The following is a 17277-nucleotide window of genomic DNA, read 5'->3' as shown; positions in this document are numbered from 1 at the left end:
CATGAAAATGTGGCAAGAAAAATAATTGAATGACATTATTTATTTTTGATGCACTGAAACTCCCTTATGGAGATCACATCATGTTGATTTCTCACGTAGTCGTGTCCGTGTCGATCCCAAATTAAGGGCCATATTTTTTATGCCGAGTTTTTTTGTTTTTTTAAGTTGATGGAATACACCGGCTTTATATTTATAGGTTAGGTCAGGGATCCTTAATTAGAATTTACCGTAATTATTCCTCCCATTAAGGAATAAAACTGAATTGATATAAAATCAAATCAATTGCAAATTAACTCTGATTCCATTAGGTAATTTATTGTGGAATAAATTATTGTACCCTACACTATAATCTTTATTAATAAATATTATAAATTATATACACATGTGGCATATAGGTCATACCACATAGAAGATTTTTTTTTTCTTACATTCTTCTACTTGGCCTTTATGACACATGTCCTCGTGGTGTTAGGTTCTTTAGTGTGGCCAACTATTTAAGGAATCCACTCATCAGATAAGAAATGTTTCACATGAATCACAAAAGTAAAACCATTATATAATAAGTCATCCCATTCATGTATTATGATATGCAATACTCCTTATTGGAGTACTCTATGGGCAGCAAGCTTTATGAATGAACTTCTTATAAGTCATTTGGGTCAAATTTTATCTATCCCCTCGGATAAAAACAGTAAATGTGCACAATAACTTTATGTCTATAGACCAAATGGAGAAAAATTAATCACAAAATTAATTAATGAGTCTCATATGCTCTACATGACTTTATACTTTCTTTATCGGTAAACTTTTAGCCATAAGATCTGTAATCATTAATTCAGTACTTATATGCTTAATAGATACTTTATGCTTCCTGATTTTTTTTCTCGTACTGAATAACTTGATGTTGATATATTTACTTCTGCTTCTGTTCTTATTATTCTTTAAAAAGAAAATTGCAATAAAATTATTGCAGAATATCATTATGGTCTAACTGCAAAATCGACAATCTTGAGACCTTCAACAAAATGTCTCAACCATCATGCTTGTGTAGTGAATTCATAGCATGCAATAATTTTAGCTTTCATGGTAGACGTAGCAACTGTATAGCAATAAGAAAATATATCATGAAGTAGACTTTCTACATATTTAGGAAAATCTAAATCTCAATAACCAACCACCTCCAAATGGTAAGTGTATTTTTAGGTTAAGTTGTAGTTCTTGGTTCCTTGCGTATACCGCAAGACTTTATTTGCAGCTCTCCATCGACCTAGTAGTCCTAATGTCAGTCCAATGGTAGGTCTAGTACAGATCTGTGCATACATTAGGCTGCATACTGCAAATACATACCAAAAGACTTCATCTGCTCTTGTTCTAATACATTTTGGGGACATTAATCTTTATTGAATTTATCCCTTTTAATAATAGGTGCTACTAAAAGTGCACAGGCCTTCATTCTAAATTTCTCAAAACTCTTTTAATGTAGACATTCCAAAACAATCTTAATATTCTTTAATTTATGTCTATATGAATCTCTATGTCCATGACATAAGAGTTTTCATCCAAATCCTTTATTTCAAAGTTTTGTGAGAGGAATAATATCTACATATAGAACTAAAAATATTACTTTACTCCTATTGACCTTAAGGGTTTGTAAGAATTTCCTATAATTCACATATAGGAGTGACGTGTGTTCTTTAAGCATGTGAAAATCGCATGTTTTTTTTTTTTTTTTTTAAATTTTTTTATTAATGCTATTAAAAAAATATGTGAGAAACACATGCTATTAAAACATGTGCTTCTCACATGTCACTCTTATATGTGGGTTGGAAATTTCCTACAAACTTGTTTGTAAGAAATTTTTGTCCATATACTAATTAACATGGTTTTTGACAAACAGTATGAGGTAATAACCTTGTAAAAATTTCGTATACTACCGACGAGAGATCTGTCTTAGCCCATAAATAGATTTATTTAATTTGCAAGCATTCTAATTGTTATCCATGAAACCTTTAGGTTGTCTAATGTAAATCTCCTCTTAAGATTCACGTTCAAGAAATTTGTTTTCACATCCATTTGATGTAATTCTAAGTCAAAATAAGTTACTAATGTCATGATTATCTTAAATTAATCATTCTTTGATACTGGAGATAAGTTTTTGTGATAATCATGCCTTCTTTTTGAATAAACCCTTAGCTACAAATCTAGTTTTATATCGTTCAACATTATCGGAAGCATCTCGTTTGGTTTTGTAAACCTATTTGCAGCATATGGCTATAGCTCGATTTGATAAGTCAACAAGATCACAGGCTTGGTTTTTAGCCATGGATTTCATCTCTTCCTTAATGTGAAGTTATCCTCACTCATGGCTTGTGAAAACAGTTTTTGATCATTTTTAAGTTTAACATCAAAATCAGACTCCTAGAGATGTACAACATAATCACTAGGGATTGTTGGTCTCATCATTCTAGAGGATCTTCTTAATCCTATTTCCTCTGCATTTTGCATAGTTCGAATAGGTTCATTCTAAACATGTTCTTCATGAATTGGTTGTTCTGAAACTAATTGTGGTTTAAGGTAATCAATTTGATTTTTCCTAAAGCACAATTGAATTTCCTTCATCTGAAAGTGGTTCAATCAATTATTGTGCTTCTTCTAGTTTAATCCTTCGAGGATGAGCACTTTCATTAGGTTCAACATCCTCTATAAATTTTCAATTTTGGACTCAACAACTTTAGGATTATATGGACAATAAATTTTGAACCCCTTTGAGTTTACTGCATAAACAATAAAAAATCTGCTAATTGCCTTTGGATCTAATAGTATGACAAAAAAAAAGAAGGCATAGCTTGATGGTTTAAGGGTTACTAGTGGGCTTTAATGACTAAGGTTAATGACTAAGGTTCAAAATACCACAAGTACTCCTTTTTATCCAAAACCGAATGGGTTTCTGTATTGGGTGGCTGATCCAATTGGATCAACCCATATGCCAAATCCTTAGTAATATGTGTCAGGGCTGGGTCTCCATATTGGTTGACCCAACGGGTCAGACCAATAAATGACCTTTTTTATTGGTCTAAAAACTTGAACCCAAATTCTTTATGGGTTTAAAACCCTACCCACATGACCCATAATGTCTTAAAAGTGAAACCCTAACCCTATGCCTTTTATCATACAGTAGCAGTGTTTCAAGCTTTCAAGGTTTAGTGCCTTTTATCAATTGAAATATTGAAGACCAATAATTCATACATGAAACAAAAACACAAAGAAAGTAAAGTTTCATGCCTTTTATCAACGTGCATTTAAGTAATACTTATACTCTGTTTGTTTCAACGTAAAATAGTTTTTGTTATAAAATATTTTCGATGAAATCATTTTCAGAAAAAATAATTTTTTCGAAAATATTTTTCAGCGTTTGGTTTGCACGAAGAAATTACGAAAGGTGAAAATGCAATTGTCCCCAAAATCTGGCAACGTCCGGTCGCCATTGCCGGATTCCGGTGAGCATGTTTGGCCGAATCCGGCCAAAATTACCGGGTTCCGGCCGGACTCCGAATCTAGTCGGATCCTATCCATTTTAGCCAAATCAGGTCGGGTCCCGGCCATTTTTTTTTTGCCAGATCCGGCAGGATCAGTGGCCGGATCCATCCAAATCCGTCCGGATTTTGGTCATTTTGGCCAGATTCAGTCTGCTTTTGACCACGGCCAGATTCAGCCGGAATCTGGTCCGCCAGCATCTGGCGACGATGGGCGGATGTCGCTGAATTCCGGCACCGGCAGTATTCTGATGGTCGGATGTCGCCGGATTTCAATGCCGCCTGGATTCCGACGACCGACCATTGCCGGAATCTGGCAATCATATATCAAACGTGCGTGCAAGAACGAAGAGTTTAATTTCGGAAAACAATTTACGGTTTTTAAAACTATAAATCGTTTTTCAAAAATTAAAGAAGGTTTTACAGTCAAACCAAAAATGATTTTCGTTGACCATTATTTTCGCCCTTACCAAACACTATAAAATGTCGAAATCATTTTCCATAAATCATTTTATACCGAAACAAACGGAGCATTAATGAATGAACATACGTGAAACCAATTAGGTTCACCATAAATACCCAATTAGATTATTTAAAGATTAAATCGCGATAACTAATACAAATAGTGAATCAATAACAATATTTAATACTGGGCAAAATAGCGTAGAGGTTGCTCTTATACCACATGTAAGCATAAACACAATTATTATGCAAAATATACGCAATGGAAAAATAAAGCAATTTTGGATTATATCTGACCATTACGCTCAAGTTGAATCTCTAATGCAAAAACACTTCAGAAGGAATAGCTCCACAAGAAGAGCAAATTAAACAAAAAAACAAAACTAAAATTATTGAGGCGTTTTCTGACCTATGCCTGATGATGCCATATAGCTAGAATACACATGCTCTATATTTATAGGCTATTGGGACCCTCAATTAGAATTCACCGTAATTATTCCTCTCATCAAGGAATAAAAATGAATTGATAAAAAATGAAATCAATTGCAAATTAATGCTGATTCCAGTAGGTAATTTATTGCGGAATAAAATATTGTACCGTACACCGTAATCTTTATTAATAAATATTATAAATTATATACACATGTAACGCTACATAGTGACTATATAAGTCGACACTAATAGGTCGGTATTAGCAACCAATATTGCGGTCGCTAATAACTTGTTATTTGCAACGATTAAGTCGTCGTAACTAAGCCAAATCTAGTCACTAATACTTTTCGCGTGTGAAAATAAATTCCCGCTTCAATATTAGGGACGACAAATTATCGTTGCTGATGTTAAAAAATTTTGAGACATTAGCTACCACCCCATAATGTCGTTGTTGATAAGTGAATATTATTGACGACACTAAAAAATTGGTCACTAAAGGCCCCTTTTTTCTTTTTTCTTTTTTTTTCTTTTTTTTTTTTTTCTGCAGTGAGCAGATAGGTAAGTAATACCTTATGGAAGATTTTCTTACACGTGTATACATATTATCTATAGGACCAAGGTTCTCATGACTTCTCTCTCTATTGAGTTGCTTTTTCAGTAGGATTTTTACAAGTTTTTTTTCCCATTGTTAGCTGTTCTACAGGTTTACTCACAACAATTTTTTATTTTTTATTTTTTATTTTTGGTTTTTTAATTATGTTACAATTGCTCAAGCAGGATTTTCATAAGGAGTTTTCCGTGGAACCTTCTTTAATTAGGTTAGTATTCACACTTGCTAGCCCAATGTTATTTTGACTGGCTATGATGCAAATTTGGGTAAAAAATCACCCACATCTAGCAGTTAGTTTAGCAAAAAGTAGTAGCTTACCAAATTTGGTGAATACCTTTCACCCACTAAATGTAAGAAAAAAAATTTTTTTATTCTATCATTCTCTCTCCTCTCAAATATTTTCTTACAAAAAAATAAAGGCATTTTTGAGAAATAATATTTAAATAAATTTGTAAAAGTTCAAATCTAAAATAAAGAGTGAGATTTAGATGCTAAAATTAAGAGAAATTTTGTTGAGTCAGATGTGAATGCTCTAAAGGCTTTTTCTTTTGAGCACTTAGTAGGCTTTATTTTATTTGAGGCTTAAAGCTTATTTAAAATAAATTGTTTTTTCAATAGGAAAATATTGATAGAATCCCTTGTGCTTTTTGCATTTGTGATATTAATATCCTTATTTCCAATTTTTTAAATATGAGACAGGAGATATAATCATTTTAAATTCAAGACTTCTCTCTACATTTTATCAAGAGAAATATTTGATTTCATTCTCTTTCACATCTTTTATCCATCTCCATAAAAGAGATGTGCAAATTCACTATGGAATCTATGAAACCTCATGTGGGTTCCACAGATTTAATGATGAATTTGCAAAATAAATGTATAAGAAAATAATACCAAACATATCTTTTTAAAAACAAATGAATAAAATATGACATGAAAATAAAATTATGCCCCTCTTTATATATATATATCATGCCCAATTACAATCAACCTCAGGGAGCCAACCATTACAATTAATACCATCCTCTCCATTTCATTTTGAAATAGAGAGGAGTCGGTTAGATATAAAATAAGTGGTAAAATTGTTCAAAAATTAAAATTATAATTTGGCCCCTTATTTTATAACTAATCGGCTCCTTTTGAAATTGAGAGGATCTATTTTTCTATTATGATTCGGTTGTACTTAGTCACAATGGTTGCCTGGTTGGTCTCTCACCTAGTCTGGTTGGTCTCTCACCTAGCCACCTAAGCTAACTGTTTGATGTGTTATTGTTATATATTTTTAGAATTAAGTATTTTCAGTATTTTAAATATTTATTTCATTTAGTATTTGTTTATATGTTGTTTATATATATTAAAATTATTTAATATTTTTAATATTAAAGGATTTGGATTTCTTTAGAAGTTAGAGAAGAAGAAAAAGTGCTGAAACTTAAAACATAACGAGATCGAAGGGGTGAGTTGGTGGGACCAGAAGATCCGGGTCAACCCGATGGCCCATCCTGGAATCCAGACCGAGAATTCCGCATTCCCCCCGCATGAGACAACCACACACAACACAGCCGCAGGAGCGGCCACACACATCCTACGCATCATCATTATCACATAATTACCCAGCTTCTGGTCCCCACTGTCCTCAAACCAATCCATAACGTCCACGTAAGTCACCTGTCACCGAGGCCAAGCATCCACGTGCTCCTGTCCCCTCTGAGTGTGGGACCCGTATTTGTTCAGGCCGAGCAATTAATGCGATCACGTGGCGCTGCCTGCAGCGTACGATGAGGGGAGGATCTGAGCCGTCGATTCTGTCCGGAAGGTTTGACTCGGCCTTTATTTGAGGGGTCCCAGGGGTTCCTCGATGGGTCCACGTCAGGGCGAGTAATTGCAGGCACTGTAACGGGTAGTAATTGTGAATGGGGTGTTTCTTCTCCTCGTTAGTCGGGCTCCTATCCTCGGTTCCCGATCCCCCGCTCACGCTGACACCGACATGCCCGGTCTTCGGGCTACCCAATCGTGGCCGTTGGATCCTGGAACTGGACGGCTTGGATTTCCAGTTCCTTAATCGCCGTCTTTCCCATGACGTGTTTTACGGAAGACGGTGTTTGAAGTCACAGCTATACCCCATTAAAACTATCGAATAAAAAAAAATCTAACGAGAAACCATTTCATAATTTATTTTCTATCTATTTATTTCAAAACAATCAAATAAGGGTTAAATACATTTTTCTCCCTAAATTTTAATGACTTTATTTTTTGTTCTCTATGTTTTGTATTGTAGATAGTACCTCATTTATAATTAAAAGGGAAGATAGTATCTCTGTTAAAACTTCCGTCCAAAAATTGACGAAAGTCTATATCAACATATCTAAGAAGTTAACATGTGTCCTATGCCTATTTAAAAATAATAAAATAAAGAAATTGAAAATAAAAAAAGCTTAACAAAAAAATAAAAGCTTTAAAAAATTTAAAGAAAAAAAAAAAGGGCCGGTCGACCACCCCCAAATAGCAAAATGGGGGTGGCTCGTTTGGCCTGGGGGTTGGCCGAACCACCCCCATGGCTGTTGCGGGTAGCCGAGCCACCCCCAAGACTTTTCCCCTCTCTCTCTCTCTGGCCTTTTAGGGGTGGCCGAGCCACCTCCATTTTCTTTTTGGTGGTGACCAAACTACCACCAAACCAATCATGAGGGTGGCTCCTCCTATTATTTTTTTTCAATTTTTTTATTTTTATTTTTTAAAGCTTTTGTTTTTTGTTTTTGTTTTTGTTTTTTAAGTTTTTATTATTTTTCAAGTTTTAATTTTTTAATTAGGCATATGAGATGTGTCAGCTTCTTAGAGCATTCCCAATGGTTTATGTATTTTTCAATCTAGAATAGCTAATCAAAATCTATTTTATCTAGTTTAGCTAATGAATTTTAAATGCACTATACATCCGATTATCTATTCTTAACTCTATATTATTTTTTTTTATTTTTAATTTATTTATTTCATTATAGTATTTTTTTTCACGTGGGTCCCGCTTTATAACTCCACTACTTTGCACACTTTCTCTTAAATCTCCACTATAAAGGAAGAAAAAAAAAAAAAGAACGTGGAGTGGTGGAGAGAAAAAGGAAAAAAGTAAAGCTAAAAAAGTGGAGATAAAGAATAAAAAAAATAGATAAGTGAATAATATAACTCTACATGTAGAGTTCCACTATTTATGGAATTAAGGAAAATCTATTATAGAGTTAGAATACATAAGCTGATGGAGTCTCTTTTTAACATTTTTATTATCTATTCTAGCTTAAAGTTACAAATAGATAATCCATTGGGAGTGCTCTTAGAGATGTTGACGTAGACTTCCATTAATTTTTAGATGAAAGTTGGACGGAAGTACTATTTTTGTCTTTAGTAAAAAATGAAGTACCATCTACATATGAAATGAATCACAGGAGGTAAAAAAAATAAAGTCGTTAAACCACAGGGTGGTCGAGTGTATTTAACCCTAAAATTATGCGTCATTTCTTAGAATGACACATGAAAAATATAAAAGTGACTTATAGAATTACTCATATCCAAATAATGAATATGAATTGTTCGATCGACATAATGCCCCTTAATTCGCCCGAAGAATGAGGGCGGTTATATATATATATATATATATATATATATATATATATTCATTGTTTTCATGTAAATTCTTTTTTTATTTTAATAAGAAAAGGAAAGAAATAAAATCTTATATGGTTAGAAAATAAGGAAATTAAGTGCCTTCTAGCTCGTATTTTATTGTTCAAACTATTTTCTAGTAAGCGTCAATATAAACTTAATTGGTTAATTTTTTTTCCATGTGACCACCATTTTGCTTTAATTGGGGTGATTGACTACCTCCCGCAGCGCATAAGGGGTGGCCATGACAACCCTTTTGGGGTGGTACTTGCCACCCCTTGGGGCGAGAGGCCATCCATGAGGACATTTTTCTTCTTGTCTTGTGTTCGCACAAAACAAAAGGTTATAACTAGTTATTCAAATTTAACTTCTTGTATTTCTAATAATACTCATTTATATTTATAAAAAATAAAAAAAAATAAGAGGAATGCTAAACATCTGAACACTTTTTTCCAGAATTTAGTTCCAACCTGATGTGTCACAATTCCATGAAATCTATCATTTTGGAAAATGTGCCACAATCTCATAGGATTGTAACATATCAGGTTGAAACCAACTTTTGAAAAAAAAGTGTTGAGATATTAAGCATTTCTCAAAAGACATATGGCCTAGATTGTCTTACGAAATTTAATAATTTTATTTATTTATTTATTTATTTATTTAAAATGATAAGAATAATATGTAAGTTGTGAATTTTGGTTTCATTTATTGTTTGTTCAGTTGAGTTTATTTCTATTGAGAATCACACGTAGAAGTAGGGAGTAGGTTGCATCCTCAATTGAGAGGGAATGTTTTTCCACTATTATTTTATATGATATTTAACACATCAACCGGAGGGAATCTTCAATTCTTAATTAGTTAAGTACCATTATATTGCGACGTAGTAAATGAAGAGAGAACAATTTCAGGAGAAAAAAAGAAAAAGAAAAGAATGGCCGATTGAGGAGAATAATATACAAAAGATCGAGTCATGTTCCAATTTAAGTTATTCTTTTTGACAGTTTTATCTTTCAATTTATTTGATTCTCTCTAAATTTATCCTGTCTCCCTCTTTGATAGTTTGATAATGTCTACTTACTTTTGTTGATTAAGTATTTCTCCCTGCACATTAATTCATAACGTCATATATAGATGCGGTGCACGTACGTCATACTTTCTATATAAACTGAAACAAAGCAGAAGCCAAATTAATGCTTGATGCAGAATTCATTTGGCACAAACTTTTCAATAAAAAATAGACTTGATCTATCTGAGAAAATATATATATATATATATATATATATATATATATATATCATCTTTGCTCGAATTACAGCTAGCTCTCTTCCAAATTTTTGAAATCTTTTACTTATAGATTGATATCAATAACTTTTAATTTAGGAATCTTTTTTTTTTTTTTTTTTGAAGAGAAAAAAAAAGAAGAAAGGAAAGACAAGTTACGTGCTTTGTCATTATCATTTTAAATAGACATGATGACATAATATTACTCTATGGGAAATATTAAGGAACAATTTAGCGAAAATTATATACATTCCTTCACTTAAACTAACCTACTATACAATTTGCCATGTCCTCTTCAAACTATATATATATATATATATATATATATATATATATATATATATATATATATATATAAAACAAAAAATGTAATGCAATCCAAATGATTACAAAAATATTCTTAATAAAAATAATTTTAAAAATATATCAATAACTTAAAAAAAAAAAAAAAAAAAAAAAAAAAAACTTGTTATCCGCAGCAATTGCATGCCGTGGTTCTTCACCATTTTTGGTGGGTTGCTTCTTTTTGTTTTTTCAAATTTATCAAGGTATTTTTCTTTTTTGTTTTTTTAAGGGTGCGTATGTTAATTTGCCAACCATTCTATTTTCTTTTTTCTTTTTATTACAAAAGGTCAAAATATTAACAAACAATTTTTCTTGCAGAAAAACTTAAAACTCATTTTATCTTTGTCACGTCAAAACTTTTTTTCAAGAAAAATATATACAAAAAAAAAAAAAAAATACCTCTTTTTAGAAAGGGTTATCAAACACCATCTTTATCATTTAACGAAATAAAATAAATACATTACAATTTTCTAATAATTTGAGAAACACTAGAAATTAAAAGTTGGAGGAGATATTGCAAACTGGGTAGTAAAATTTTTTGGTCCACGCCAGCTGTTTTTTTTTTGACATACCAAGCCAGCTGTTTTAGCTTGTCATTATCAATTTAATATTTCTGTATGGGAAAATTGATGAGGATTGAGGAACAATTTAATATTATTTTCGTGAAATAATAATAGTAAAAAAAAAAAAGATGTAAAGGAAATTGATTGAAAATGTCACCCTGAGCGTACGGGAATAGGATCGTACATGAGGAGTTTGAAAGTAGGGAAAGGAAAAGCTAAAAATAATAAGGTAATGATGAAGAATCGCATTAAAGGCAGACTGGTCTCGTGTCGAGCGTAAAATTTAATACAATACCAAGTTTGTCTTGTTGTGTGTGCGCGTGTGTGTTTGACTGAGGGCATGCAGCAACTGGTGGTAGCAGGTAGCAGGTCGGTTGGTTAACCGGCAGCAGCAAGTAAAATACACTTGGGAAATGACAGAAGAAGAAGAAGATATTGGGGGTGGGTAGAGGTAGCTAGCTGCCTTGGGTTTATCTTAATTAGTGTAGTAGTTAAATGCCATTTTGCATAAGCTAATTTAGGAACATCTGAATCCCCACCCCCACCAGTGAGTCAGTGTAATTTTTTATTGTCAACTCTCCTTTCTTTCTTACTATAAAACTATGAGGGTTAGGGTTACCACTTTTCAGATAGAGGCCGGGAAGGGGGGGAGAAAAATAGAGGGTGTTTTTTTGAGGGGAATGTTGGCTGGCTCGAGGCTTTTCCCATGGAGGTTCTTATGAAAAGAACTCTTAAGGCTTCGGACCAGGCTTCATTCCCCTCAAACTTTTATACATATGTGGGATGTATCATTGCTTGCTTGCTTCCGTCCTCATCAGCTTCAAAATCAAAGATATATATATATATATATATATATATATATTTTTTTTTTTTCTACTCGTGAAAGTTAGGTTGAGAGGAATGTTGTCTGGCTCGAGGTCATGGAGGTACGTTGTTGATCCATCTCTCTATGATCTTAATTTGAAACCCTAAATGATTCTCGGACCAGGCTTCATTCCCCCCAACCAACATTAGCTATACGTACAGCGCGCCAACCATAATCGTTCCTACCTCCTAGCTTGTGTATTCCTGGTAAGGCTTTTCTTTTGATTTCTCGTTGATATATATGGTTAGAAACGGCTGTAACCCTTGCTGAACTTTTACGTTCTCCAGGGAGTTTTACTGAAGTTGTTTGCTTAATTTGTTTCCTAAGGACCTGATCACCCATGCATCCTTGTCCGACCGAGCATGAACAAGAAGATACAAGAAAACCTTCTTCCCCTTTCAACAATCTTTCTCTGACCACCTTTCTTTTTTCTTGATGTCTTTCATTTGATGTACATGTATCACAACCTCTCTCTGTCTCTGTCTCTGTCTCTGTCTCTCTCTCTCTCTCACGCGCAATACACAGTACACACACACCCACGCAAACAGAGAGAAACCCACCAATCTATGCCTCATTTAAAACAAGATTGGATGTTCATTTCACGTGGACAAGATGGTATGTACTGTAAGATATATATATAAGATGTGAAATTCTTGCCAGCACGTACATCTACCTCTACCTCTAGCTCTAGCTCTTTCTAGGGTTTTGAAACAAACATACCCATAATCTTGTTACTTTGTTTTTTTTTTTTGGTTAATCTTTTCTGTTCCCTCTCGAGGGATAAAGCCATATGATCTACAACCACAACCCTCCCACGCACAGAAAAAAAAAAAAAATGAAAAAATGAAAAATGAAAAGGCTTTTACTCATGGATCAGCATTAATGGTATATACCGACAGATATTCCGCATAGATGGTTCTATCCTGAATGGGTAAGTTTCATTATTGTCAATTTGAGCTGTTAATTTTCTCATGATTTTTTATATATAAAGCTATGATTCCGTCAGTTAGCACCCAGAGATATGTAGTATTATTTTATCTTATGTTAGGGTATGCAGTATTATTTGCTATCCTAATTAACGTAGTATTATTTTTGTGCATATATTTGTTGTATATGTTAATATAAACGTACTTATGTTAGTATATTATTATAATTGTTAAGTACTTTTATATTTTGCATTAATTCAAAACCAATGTAAAAATCAAAGGTAACATTTTAATTTTTCATCTTCGCAGTGAGACCTGAACATTAATTTAGTTACCAAAGCTAGCTGCTAAAACATCTGAGAGAGTGAATTGAAGGAACGAAGTATTGAAACATATCTTCCAACCAAATCATCAAAGAGATAAAGATCATGCAGATGAAAAAAAGGCTCCAAGGCTTCAACTGATCTCCAATCCAAAGGATGAGCAGCCTGTATATATATATCTTTATCAACAATTGTCTTTCAACTACATATAGCCAAACTGATCTTGTATACAACTATAGGATAACTGTTAAGTGTAAAGAGATAAACATCACTAGCCTGTCATCGCTGAGTATTATATAAAGGATGAGAAGGGCAATAATCATTTCATCTTCTTATAAGAAGCAGAGGAAGCCATAGATAGAGATATTGTTGAAACAGTTAAGGAGAACAGAAAAAGAAGCGAGAAATCCTCGCTATACGTACATAGATATCTCTAAAATAGGGGTAAAAAGGCATACATATATATATATGATGAGCATCCTCCAATCCTGCCATTGTATGATGACCCACATACCTGCATATTGGAGGGAAACTAAACCTGGAAAGGAGAGAGAGAGAGATGTTTGTGTGTTTGTGTATATGCATTTATGAGGCCTTTAAAGTTGTTGAAAAATCAGCTACTATCATAGGAAAAGCTCGGATCAGCGACACCATTGGCATCGGCATTGGTATCTCTCTTCTCTTTCATGGAGTCTCATAGTACAGATTTTTTAGCTCTTGAAAAGCCAACTTCAAGAAAAGAAAGACACAGAGAGAGAGAGAGAGAGAGAGAGAGAGAGAGTAATGACGACCATCTGACGTTTCTTGGGAAATGAAACGTAGCGCACAGACTCGGGTATCGGTTCATGGCAAACCTGGTGTCTTAAAGAAGGCAAACCATCACCTTTTGGCCGCTTCATCGTTTATTTATTATCAAATCAATTGCTTTTTTAGAGTATAGTTTTTTTTACGCATTTAAACCAAATTTTATGTTAAAATTAGTCAAAAATGCTCTACTTAACAATTGCCGAAATGCTCTACGCATTTAAACCAAATTTTATGTTAAAATTAGTCAAAAATGCTCTACTTAAAATTAGTCAAGAACTTTTGCTAGTATTGTCTCGAGGGTCCGCAAAAATTTAGAGGATTGGAAAGATAAATTACTCTTGTAGGCGGGTAGAGAGGTCCTACTAAAGGTAGTGGTACAAGCCATTCCAGCTTATTGTATGAGTGTCTTCCAGCTTCCTAAATCCCTCTGTTCGCGAATTCATTCCTTAATGAACTGGTTTTGGTGGGGTCATAATTCAGATACTTAAGGGGTGCATTGGATGAGCTGGACACAGTTGGGACTTCCTAAACAGAGAGGAAGGCTCGGTTTCAGGGATTCGGAGGCTTTCAACTTAGCTCTCTTTGCCAAACAAGGCTGGAGGCTGATCCAACACCCTAATTCCCTGCTGGCCACTGTCCTAAAAGGGAAATATTTTCCTAGGGACTCCTTGCAGGCTAAGCTGGGTGCTAACCCTTCCTTTACATGGCCCAGCATGCTTAAAGCTAGACCGCTGCTAGAGTAAGGACTAATGTGGAGAATTGGTAATGGTGAGCAGGTGAGGATTTGGGGTGATAAATGGATTCCCTCCTCCTCTGACCATTGCATTCATTCCCCGGTTCAAAATTTGCCCCCAGAAGCTTCGGTTGCTGCACTAAGGGACCCATAAACAGGCTGGTGGAACTATGAGTTGATTAATGCTACCTTTACTCCTATGGATGCAGCAAAGATTTGCAGTGTGCCAAGCCCTTTGAGTCAAGAAGACAAGTTGATCTGGACGGGGTCGAAGCAAGGGTGTTTCACGGTCTGAAGTGCATATCATCTTGAAATGGAGAGGAGGATCCAGGACATAGGCGAGTCTTCTAACTCGGGTGAAAATCAAAGTTTTTGGAAGGCCGTGTGGAAATGGACGTGGCCCCTGTTCTGAAAAATTTCCTTTGGAAGTTGGGCAGCAACATCCTAGCGACATGGGAAATTCTGTTCCGAAAAGGTATACTCACTGATCCTCTCTGCCCTTTCTGTCTTGCTAATACAAAACCAACTTTCCATGCTTTGTGGAGCTGTCCGGCTTCTATTGCAGTTTGGCAAGAATGTGGGCGCAGGCTACAAAAATTGGTGATTGAGCAATGTGATGGGCTTCATCTTATTAAGGTATTGAAGGACATATTGGACAAAGAAGGTTTTCTGGAAGCTTTGATAGTCTTGCCCTTGCTGTGGCTGCGTAGGAATGAGTATGTTTTCAAAGGGAGATTCCACCCACCAAGCCAGCTCATCATGAAGGTTAGGAATATGGCTGCAGAGTGTGAAGAAATCCTCCAGGAGGATCCTTCCGGTCCAGAGGCAGTGGCTAATATTCCTCCCAAGTGGATGGCTCCAAGGGATGGTTGGTTGAAAGCAAACTGGGATGCAACCCTTAACAATAACTCAAGGAGGACGGGTATTGGGGTTGTAGTGAGGAATGAGATGGGAGGGGTAGTTGCAGCACTGGCCAAAGCTATCCCTTTTGTAGAAGACCCCACAGCAATTGAAGCTATCGCCGTTTGGCATGCCGTCAACTTGTGCGTGGATAGAGGCTTTCATCAGGTAGTGTTTGAAGGGGATTCACAGATTATAGTTTCGGCCCTCAATCAGACCTCGCCAAGTTAGAGCTCCTATGGACATTTGCTAGAAGACACAAAAGTGAAGGCTCAAAGCATGGATTAGGTGTGTTAGTTTGTAATTGGCTACATTCTATTGGACAAAATCACTTCTTTGTAATAATGCTTTTTAACAGGGATTCCGCTATTCAGAGTGCTTCTAGAAGATTCTACACAATTTACAAGTTAGAAAATTCGGTTACCTGCCAGCCGTTCGGACGACGTGACATACCGTCCGGACGCCCAGCTGTTCAAAGCATCATCCGTCCGAACGAGGAGAACTTTCCATCCGGACCTTCCTCTGTGTCGAGAAGCTTCGAACTGCTCCAGCTTGCATCCGTCCGGATATTTCAGCAGTACGTTCGGACGACTCTCAATGTTCGACAAGCTTCAAGATTTCTTTCCAAAACACAGTTATGGAAAGTTCGCTGCAGCCGTCCGAAAGACGTGGATTCCCGTCCGGACGCACTCATCCATAAGGCAACTATCGCATTCAAAATCCAGACGCTCGGACGTTAGTCCTCTTGGTCCGGACGCGTGTGCATCAGATATGGAAATTGCGTGCATCAGATCAATAGTCTGGACGCGCGAAGTCTTGATATGGAAAATACTTGCAACGGAAGTGCGACCGTCCAGACGACAGGGTACCACCATCCGGAGGCAGCTCAAATCAGGAAAGAATTTCAGTGAAATTTTTGGAAAGCCGATCACACAGTTGTCAGTCCAGACGCCCTATGACTACCGTCCAGACGTCGCCTAGGTTTTATCAAGCCAGGCGCTCATTTGAACCCTCGGCCTATAAATAGAGATCCCTAGGCTTGAGAACAGCAAGAATTCGGTATTGAATTCCATTAGTGCTTAGAGAGTTATATTGTGACAGTATTGAGCTGAGTTGTCTCTTTGAAGCCATTGTTGTGTGTGCTGTTGCTGCGCTTATCTGAAGTCTATCTTAGGGGTTGGCCCTAAGGTAAATGATTCTATTGAAGACCCTTTCAGGTAGGAGACCTGGTTGGGAGGCGTTTGTGTTAGGCTACACGTTAGAGTGCAAGGTATGACCACTTCATCATGGGTATGTGAGTGCTACTACTTTGTAACTAGTCTTGTCTTTTGAATAGTGGATATCTTGGGTTTGGCTACCCCGGAGTGGTTTTTCTCATATTGAGTTTTCCACTTCGTTAACAAAAATTCTTGTGTCTTTTAAATTTCGCATTGATATTTGGTTGACACTTTGTACACACACACACTTACTTTGTGTTAGAAGTCATTTCAATTTTTCAGGGTGGAAATCGTATATGCTAGCAAAGTTGTCAACTCTGCAGCACACAATTTAGCAAAATGTGTTATTTTGTATCTTTTAGATGAATTGTGGATGGAGGAATGCCCTTCCTATATCCAGTCTTTTGTACTTGCTGAGTAAGTTTCATCTTCCTGATTAATAAGATTCATTCTTTCTTCAAAAAAAAACAAACAAACAAACAAACAAACAAACAATTGCTGAAATATTTGGTGGTGAGGAGGAGCAATGCCTACCTAATTTGGAAAGTATTGTTCACTCACCAAACTAAAAAAAATATGGAGCATACTCTACCCTATTTTTTGTTCTTTTCTTTTTCTATTTCATTATCTCC

The 17277-nt window shown here is 35.3% G+C and overlaps 1 protein-coding gene across 1 annotated transcript; it reads left to right on the top strand.

The window, feature by feature from the left end:
• The first annotated feature begins 11516 nt into the window (after positions 1-11516).
• LOC133856670 (uncharacterized) lies at positions 11517-17016 on the top strand. The gene is made up of 2 exons (XM_062291728.1): positions 11517-11945; positions 12975-17016. Exon 2 carries the CDS (start codon positions 14919-14921, stop codon positions 15657-15659), a length of 741 nt encoding a protein of 246 aa, XP_062147712.1. The 5' UTR covers positions 11517-11945; positions 12975-14918; the 3' UTR covers positions 15660-17016.
• Positions 17017-17277: the final 261 nt, after the last annotated feature.

The sequence above is a fragment of the Alnus glutinosa genome, chromosome 14, assembly GCF_958979055.1.
Source record: "Alnus glutinosa chromosome 14, dhAlnGlut1.1, whole genome shotgun sequence".
NCBI lineage: Eukaryota > Viridiplantae > Streptophyta > Magnoliopsida > Fagales > Betulaceae > Alnus > Alnus glutinosa.
The sequence above is the reverse complement of the archived record's forward strand: the minus strand, read 5'-3'. Positions and strand labels throughout refer to the sequence as shown.